At 42.5% G+C, this 9,526-nt stretch overlaps 1 protein-coding gene across 1 annotated transcript; it reads right to left on the reverse strand.

The window, feature by feature from the left end:
• Positions 1-5,372: 5,372 nt before the first annotated feature.
• LOC138953500 (guanine nucleotide-binding protein subunit alpha-12-like) lies at positions 5,373-6,967 on the reverse strand. The gene is made up of 3 exons (XM_070325342.1): positions 6,962-6,967; positions 5,936-6,492; positions 5,373-5,493 (listed from the first exon to the last, which is right to left on the reverse strand). Exons 1-3 carry the CDS (start codon positions 6,965-6,967, stop codon positions 5,373-5,375), a joined length of 684 nt encoding a protein of 227 aa, XP_070181443.1.
• Positions 6,968-9,526: the final 2,559 nt, after the last annotated feature.

Consider the following 9,526-nt stretch of genomic DNA (forward strand, 5'->3'; position numbering starts at 1 on the left):
TCTCGTCTGAACGATTCGGATCACCATCTCAAATAGGTCTGTCTGTCTGCCTGTCTGTCTGTCTGCCTGTTTGCCTGCCTGCCTGTCTGTCTGTCTGCCTGCCTGTCTGCCTACCTGTCTGCCTGTCTCTCTGCCTGTATGTCTGTCTGTCTGCCTGTCTGCCTGCCTGTCTGCCTGTCTGTCTGTCTGTCTGTATTAATATGTAAAGCGCTTAGAGAACGTCAAGCGCTATATAAATCTCCCATATAAATAAAAATTGATATGTCTGTCCGCTTGCCTGTCTGTCTGTCTGTCTGTCTGTCTGTCTGTCTGTTGAATGACAAGGCCAGCTGTCAATCGAGACTGAGTCATTGGCATAGGAACCCGTGTCAAAATGTAAATGGCTTTAACTAATTAGCCTCAACTAATTACAATTTGTTCGGCGATAATTAGCAAATGCATTGTCTTCTGGCGTGGCTTTTTAAAAAAAAAATTAATGTTAATCAGTTTGCCCCTTTCGACCTCCATTTATTTTGACGCGCCCTAACTTGAATGACAAACAAAATGCTTTTATTCACAAAACACAGGTGTCATGACAGTTTAAGAAATCGTCTTTTTTTCCACGCAACGCATAAATCTACAGATATAATTGTGGTACAAGGAATCAGTGTGACCGTTTTTCTCAACAACCACATTAAAGATACATATTTTTGTCTTTGCAAAGTATGCTTTGGTATATTCAAGATCTATCTTAAAGATACATACCTTTCCATGACACGCCGCCACATATTTATCCGTGCTTTAGCATAGGATAAGAGCATTATTCCACTTGGACAGCTACCATCTTTCAACAGACTAGCTGTTTTCTGTAAAGCGTTGGACATTATGGCTATTTGAGACATTCTGCGACATTATATGAAAACTGAACGCCACATAATCATTCTGCGACATTATATGAAAACTGAACGCCACATAATCATTCTGCGACATTATATGAAAACTGAACGCCACATAATCATTCTGCGACATTATATGAAAACTGAACGCCACATAATCATTCTGCGACATTATATGAAAACTGAACGCCACATAATCATTCTGCGACATTATATGAAAACTGAACGCCACATAATCATTCTGCGACATTATATGAAAACTGAACGCCACATAATCATTCTGCGACATTATATGAAAACTGAACGCCACATAATCATTCTGCGACATTATATGAAAACTGAACGCCACATAATCATTCTGCGACATTAATTGCAAACTGATCACCACATAATCTTTCTGCGACATCAATTGCAAACTGATCGCCACATAATTAGTCTGCGACATCAATTGCAAACTGAACGCCACATAATCAGTCTGCGACATCAATTGCAAACTGATCACCACATAATCAGTCTGCGACATTAATTCAACAATACATTCATAATTAGCACAGGAAGTAACCCCACTGTTGATTTTGGGTATGTGTCCTAGTGGGATGATTCTCACATTGTGTAACAGCCTGGACAGATGTGTGGGGGTGTACATCAGTGATGGTTTCTACCAGAAGTCTTTAGCGTTGTATAGAACAACTGCAAGTGATTCTGCTTCCAGTGAAACTCAGACATGAACAATGCACAGACAAATAATCACAAAGGGACACACCAAGGATGATAACAATACGTACAATGCATATTGAACAAAACCCACCGAGACCAAAAGACACATGTGTACATCACACTCCCCAAATTGCGTGCACATGCGCACGCTCGCAAACACGGGCGCGCACATACGCACGCATCCATGCACGAACGCACGCACCCATGCACGCACGCACGCACACACACACACATAGACACACACACACACACAAACACACACACACACACACACACACACACACACACACACACACACACACACACACACACACACACACACACACACACAGTGTGAAAAAACAGTCAGTCTCCACTTTGAACATTACGCCGCCCCCCCTCAAAAAAACAAAACAAAATTCATTTTGTTAATACAACTTCTTTTTTTTTAAGCACGAGACTCCGAAGAAAATAAAACATTCGACTTGCCCAGATAACGTTGAAACAATGTTCACTGCCCATGATTTCTTTACCTATCAGGGGTGGACTGTAGACACGTACGCGTCACAGGAGTGGAACAAAAATACACACCACCAGATCGTGTTCTTTATTCATGTCAATGCCTTCAGACATAGGTGCTTTCAACTTTCAGCTTTCAGCGCTTTGAGCAGGGTTATATACCCTGGATACATGCGCTATATAATATTATTCATTATTATTATTATTATTATTATTATTATTAACTTTTTTTTGTATGTGTAAATAACAAACCAGGATATATTAAACGCAGAAAAACTACAACTTGGGGGGGGGGGGGGGGAGGGGGGGGGAGGGGGGAGGGGGGGGGTTGATTTGTTGAGGGGGGGAGGGGGGGAGGTGGTTACTGTGCTATTACTCACATAATTAAACTAAACTATGCAATTGTATGAACCAAAATATTAAAAGAATAGAAATAAATAAAACAGCTTGAGATGACAACAACTTCTTTGAATTTGATTTCATCAAAATGCGAATCCTCTAGCGTCGACTGAAGCTTTTGTGTGCATGTAAATACCTAAGTTACGAACACGGATGACACATTCCAAGTTCGACCAAACGGACATATGTGACCCTCCACCACGAAATGAGTCGCATGTCACCTCGCGCGGTTCTGCGCTATAGCTTAATATAAGTCCGGGGAGTGTCTGGTAACAGTGTGAGGGTCACCTTAGTCACAGGCTTATAACTCAAACAGTTTTCACTCTTTTCTAAAACGGGTTTCACCACTGGATAGAACATAAAAAAACCTCTTTTGGCAAATGTAAAAATATGAAAATCATGCAAAGGTGACATGCGACCCATTCCGTGGTGGAGGGTCACATATATCTTGCATGGATTTTATGTCACAAATGTTAACAATGTGGAATAATATTTAACATTCGCTTTCGAGTCTCCTTTGAAGGCGGCTTTTAGTGTTTCGCTATATGAAATCGGCAACGTTGTTCCCAGAATGCATACTTGCTTTTATAAAACTTGCCCATTTTGTGAATTCAGCTGCCAATGTTGGGTTTTTAAAGTTCGCAAATGTCTTGGTATCACCACACCTAGACAGCTAGATGCTGGAATCGATGGATATCGCAATAAACGATACATGATGGTAAGTTATGACCACAAGTGTAGTTTTCGTGCAATCTTGGAGTTATGTTCAACACAGACCAACAAAGACCATACAAACCATAATAGGGAGCTTAGGCAATATTAATGCTTTGTTCTGGTGACACAAAAACTTAGGGATTGACTGCCGCTTTCGCGAAATGGGCATGTTTTAGGAGCTGTACACAATTTCGGCAAAACGCTGCCGAATTCGCGAAAGGGGCAGCGTTTTGCCGATTACTCGAAATGGTCAAAAATGTTGCTGATTCCGCGAATTCGGCTATTCCGTGATTTTGGCACGACATATACATGCGTACCAATCTAACGTCGTATTCATGTGAGGATGTCGTAATCTTTAAGGACGTTTTTCGTCGAGGGAGTTTTCTCCAAAGAATCTCATCGTCGAGCTGTCTCTGCATGGCTGTGACTAACTCAATCACTGACGAAAAGGTCTTGTCACTTGTTGTTCACTTTGGCTGAGCTTACGCACCATCAAATACTGCGACAAAAGCACTTGGTACACTACTGGGTCCCTGACTTAATTCTCTCATATCAAATAACCTGCAGAAAGACAGTAAGGGTTTTGAAAGTGACTATCTTCCGTAAACGAACGGAATAAGCAAACCTTTCATTTCAATGCGGAACAAGCCTCCCCCCCTACCCAAATCAAAATCAATCAATCAATAAACGGCCTCAGATCTCTCCGAGCTAGCCTTAGTAGAGTACCGAAGTCAATGTCCATTCCCGCCAGAACTGAAGAATAAGGCTGAGCGTTTTGTCTTTGGTCTGGTTTGATTTATCCAATACTCCGGCAGAGAGCCGTGAGTCGTACAGGCCGTCGGAAACAATCAGAAACAAACACTGCTGAGGACGCGTGCCCTGGATATGATTGTACCTCAGTTTTGTGACGATCCAACCAAACACTGCGTCCAAATAACAAGTATCGTGAAACATCGCGGAGAAAACAAAATCACCGAGAAATATCACTGAAGAATCAAGTTTCTTCGATCTTGCATTGCACAAGAAACATAACTTATTCACTTTGGCCACACGTAAAAACGACGAATGTCACCGAGAAAGCAACCGTACGTCTTTCCTCCAGGTTTGAGTAGGACTCAGGCAGGCTTCTTGCGGAATGTGCGAACAAAATACCGTTGCAAAAAGCAAGGACCGAGGAGTATCACCGAGATGGTTGCTACTTTGGTCATGCCTGGCTTCATTAATCCGGCATACGCTAGAGTATTGTGCATATGTTTTATAAAACTTCGTGGACACTCAACAAAGAATCGTCACTGACGATGCATCGTCCCGAAAATTAAGCTTGAATCTCAGGTCCATTCTGATCAGTCATCGCTCAACGGATATCGCCAGTTATCTCTCTGACCGGACGCTACAGTCCTACGCGAATCTATCAAAACACGAATGCAGAGTTATCTCCCATAATTATGTTTTTCGCGAGCACTGATCTAAATTTGAGATCAGTGTTCGCTAGACGAAAATGATTGCAGATTGGCCGACTTCGACAGTGATCTCCGTTCTGTTCTTCACAGTTATGATAAAGACATCGTTCTAAGGTCAAAACAAGACGAAATTTTGGGACTGCGCCGGAAGTAGACCGTAATATATGGTTTCATCACTGTCAACTGGTTTCAGAAAAAATCGTCTGCTCCAGTGAGCGCCGAAACCAAACGGTTGATTATCACGTGACACTTTTGCCATATTTAGAGTTGTTTGCACAGTAAATACAGCCGCGAAAAATAGTTCGCTTGAAACTGTCTTACATATCAATTCCTTTGTAATTTAAAAATTACAAAACACCATGAAAAATCATTATCGACGATCGCGAATCTGCTTATATCAATAATACATTACAAAAAGCTCAAAATATGTTAAAAAAAATCGGTTTCCTTGCCAGACAAAGAAACTCAAGGCATCCTGTCAGGGAGAGAATGAGCCGAACTCATTTTGACCTGAGTTCAGGATGTCTCAGGTCAAGCTCGAATAATTGAATCACAGCTTGACGTTCCATTGCAAGGCGAAGATCAACACGATTGCCGAAGAATTTCACAGATGACATAGCCTCTAGTGGTGGCTCGATCTGTGTCCTTTCTGGCTTGGATGTCTGTGGGTAACATTGACGGTCCAGGGCAAACACGACCGCGAGGTATCTCACAAGTGAAACAGCCTTCTATCTTGGTCCTGGCCTGTGACTGTGGAGAGGGAGATCAGACTCCAGAACATGTTCTCCAAGCATGTCCCCTCCTCGACCAACTGCGGATCCAGACATGGCCTGACCAAACAGATCTGAGGACCAAAATGTGGGGAGCACTGGAGGACCTGGAAAGAACGTCCATGTTCATGGCATCCTCCAGATTCCGAGTCTGACACAGCCGTCGTACGAAGAAGAAGAAGAAGAAGGTCCTGGCCTGATGCAAATAAACTTGTCAAAATCACTGTGAATATCGAAAACCATATAGTCAACAATGGCAGTCACCCAGAACCATCGCTAAGCAGGTAGCTTCCACGACTGACCGTCTCTTAAAGGCGGTCCCTAATTCAGCCCGAAGTCGACTTCGCAAAGTCTTTTTACCGAAAACTCAGTGTCAAAGCTTCATGCGGCAAGTTTCACGAACTATACTTCGCGTAGACGACTTCGCCCAGTTAAAGACAGGCTTAAGACCTTGCTTGATGCATTCAGACATCGCAGACGAATAGTCATCCTTGAAACTCACTGAGGGAGCAGCTTCCTCAACAAGCTGTCCCTGAGGTCTCGCTTGATCTCAGCGAAAACCTCGCGCACGTTGGTAATCTCCGTGCACGTCAGAAAGTGGTGGTACAGTGGTCTGGAATGGCAACGGGTTCGGAAGGCCTCCAACAGGTTCTTCTTCACGTCTTTCACCTCCCGCGGGTCGCCCTTGAAGTCGGACAGCACCGTCTTGAGGTCGACCCGCTTGGCCTTCTCCATGAGGAGATCCAGCTTGGTGATGATGAGAATGATGGGTACCTTCACCAGGGTCGGGTCTCGCGCCACCAGGGAGAAGAACTCGCACGTTTCCATGAACCCGGAAGTGAAGACACCATTCCGGAACTTGCGCTCCACGTCGCAGCATGAGGCGACGAAAATGGCGGCGTTGGCATTGTCGAAGAAGTAGAGAAGTTTGGGAGTCGTCAGGCTACGTCCCCCCATCTCCACCAGTCTGAAGCAGGCCTCTCCCTTCACCGAGCTCTCGCTCACCCCGCTTGTCGAGCGGTAGATGTACATCATTTCTGATGTGCTAGGGCAGTATTTCTGGAAGTAAAGAATACATATTGTGTCAAATGTTTGATGTTATTTATATTGCAGCTAGCTATCTGGCCCGGCTTCGCCCGGGTGTAAGCAAAGCCCTCAAAGAAAAACTCCAAATCAAACGTTTGGGGGAAATGAGAATGACACGGAATGCTGGTATGATGAGTTACCTCCCTTCCATGGGTAACAAAACATGACTTACTTCCCTTGCACTATTATAGGCTGTATTCATTAATGGGGAGGGTCGATCATTATCCGAGGAAGGAAACAATATCTCGAGAAACTAAAACCCAGGTGCACATCTTTGGGGCCAGGGCAGTGTGCATGCAAAATATCTTGTGCTTATCTTTTGCCATCTCTGAGGTATGGCGACCACAGACAGACAGACAGACAGACAGACACACACACACACACACACACACACACACACACACACACACACACACACACACACACACATACACACACTTACATCCATTGTTATATTATAGTAGAGATAAATAATCATAAGCAAGGAATATGTAGAGCGCTACTGCCAAGATTGAACAACACGGGAGTGAACGAATTAAACCAATTGGCAAGACGCGGTCAATCATATGCCTCAAATGTTTATCATCCTCGCCAGCGTCTTACTGGCGAGTTTCTTTTAATATGTTCATTATCATTAGTGTTTGTCTGCCTGTCCACTTAAAGGGACCATTGGGTCCAAGTACAGCAAATGTAGCTTTTTGTTTTGTATAAATTAAACGTTTCAACAATCTTTGTAACTGGAAAGGTCATGTATTGAGAAGAACCCCTGGCATGAAGAGTTATATTTGTTGCTGTTGAAAATGCATCCTTCACTGCATGATGTGTTACTGTGTGTGTGTGTGTGTGTGTGTGTGTGTGTGTGTGTGTGTGTGTGTGTGTGTGTGTGTGTGTGTGTGTGTGTGCGTGCGTGCGTGCGTGCGTGTGTGTGTGTGTGTGTGTGTGTGTGTGTAGTGTAGGTGCGCTGTGTAGATCAATACGGTGTGCCATGAGATATCATCTCATATTGCTATTGTTCATATCCGGGTTAGTGTCCGTTTAAGCTTTCGCGTGAAACAAAAGAACCAATTAATAACTCTATATCAACCTCGTGTCGTCGACACGATTTCACGCTCACAGCGAAAAGAAACAGATAAACACACTGAACGAGATGGTATTAAAGTTATAACAATAAGGAACACTTCTGTTACCGGACATCATTATACACTTTTCACATAAGTATAGAATTCACAATCCTTCTCGTTATCTCAGATCTGCCAAGGCTTTGTACATGGGATAAGATCGTCCCTCCATTTGCAAGTATACCGAAAATCAACATCCTTGATGCTTGCTATGTGGAATGAGAATGTTTGATGAATTAGTTTAATTTTCTTAATGAATTAATTTTGCAGGTTGATGCCGGAGCGTTGTTTTAAGGAACAAATTCATTAACAAATAAAAAACACAACACACACACAAACACTAAGCACAGAAAGCTTCGAGGCAGTTATAGATGTTTCGTATGTTTCTTGGTTGAGGGATAGTCTTAATTACCCTTTGACAAAAAACAATCCAGGTAAGAGACGAGAAAGACTGCCTATAAGCTTTTTGTTTTTGTACTTTTTTTTTTAACCCGATGGTTACAGAGAAGTGAAAAGCCATCTAGGGAATAAATAAGCTGTGATGAATGCATTCAAGTAAACCTGATGCCGGGGTTTATTACACTTTCGGGGACACTAAACTTGCTCTCTCAGGACCCATAAAATCCGAAAGATGAAAACACGAGCAAGGTTTTTCTTTGGTCCCCGGAGAATTATAGGGCATCTCTGTGTGTGTGTGTGTGTGTCTCTTGATGTCTCTGAAGATGAGACTGCATCGTTCTCTCTCCCTCTCTCTCTCCATCGTCCGTAAGTGTGTGTTTGTGTGTGTGTGTGTGTGTGTATGTGTGTGTGTGTGTGTGTGCGTGTGTGTGTGTGAGGTAGAGAGAAAGAGAGAGAATGAGCGTGGGCGTAATGACAGATAGCAACCCAGGCCGTGTTTAAATGGAAGCTGTAATGCGTTTCCCATGAGAGATGATGATGATGATGATGATGGAACTTTATTTTTCAAGGATAGAGGTTTAAGGCGACGCCTTTTCTTACAACCGGTCCTTACTTCTAATACAAATATTTAATAAATGATAAACAAGTAAAGCAACATGACAAATAAACAAAGTAAACGAACGAACCAGCAAACAATCGACAAGCAAGCAAACAAGCAAATAAACATAAACAATACAATGGCAAAGTAAGCAACATACAAATCGAAAGCGAAACATGCAACATGTTAACACATGGAAAGTGATCGACGGTAAAATTCACACGATACCAACGTTTACACTAATGCTAATAATGATTATATGGTGTAAATGATAATGATGATGATGATGATGATGATGATGATGATGATGATGATGATGATGAAGTGATGATGGAAAATCGCAACATAAATTCCACATAATACATATAATAAAGAACATATTTGTGTAATTCATAAAGCTTTGCCAATTGTTGACAGCTACTTGCACGTGTTAAGACTAGTATAGCCATCTAGGTAGACATAAAATGATTATGCAGAGCTTGTTTAAAACTCTTTAGTGAGGTTAATGATCTTATTACAGACGGAATGGAGTTCCACACCATAGCGCCAGAGAAGGCTTGACTAGTTTTGAACAAATCAATCCTGGGTATTGGTGGTAGAAAATTGATAGACCCGTACCTTTCGGTGACTCTGTGAAATAGGTCCTGAATATAGATGGGCACTTCGCCATGATATACTTTATACATCATTACAGTCTTATTAAACTGTAACTGTTTAACTAGCGGCAGGTAGTTTAGATTCTTTAACTTCAAATCAGCTGATAATTGTGGACCATTTACCGTGATTTTAGCTGCCCGACGATGTAGAGAGTTTAATTTTTTCATGTGAATATAAAGAGAGAGGGAGAGAGACAGAGACAGAGAGACAGAGCGAGAGAGAGAGCTAGAGAAAG

The sequence above is a fragment of the Littorina saxatilis genome, linkage group LG2, assembly GCF_037325665.1.
Source record: "Littorina saxatilis isolate snail1 linkage group LG2, US_GU_Lsax_2.0, whole genome shotgun sequence".
Lineage (NCBI taxonomy): Eukaryota > Metazoa > Mollusca > Gastropoda > Littorinimorpha > Littorinidae > Littorina > Littorina saxatilis.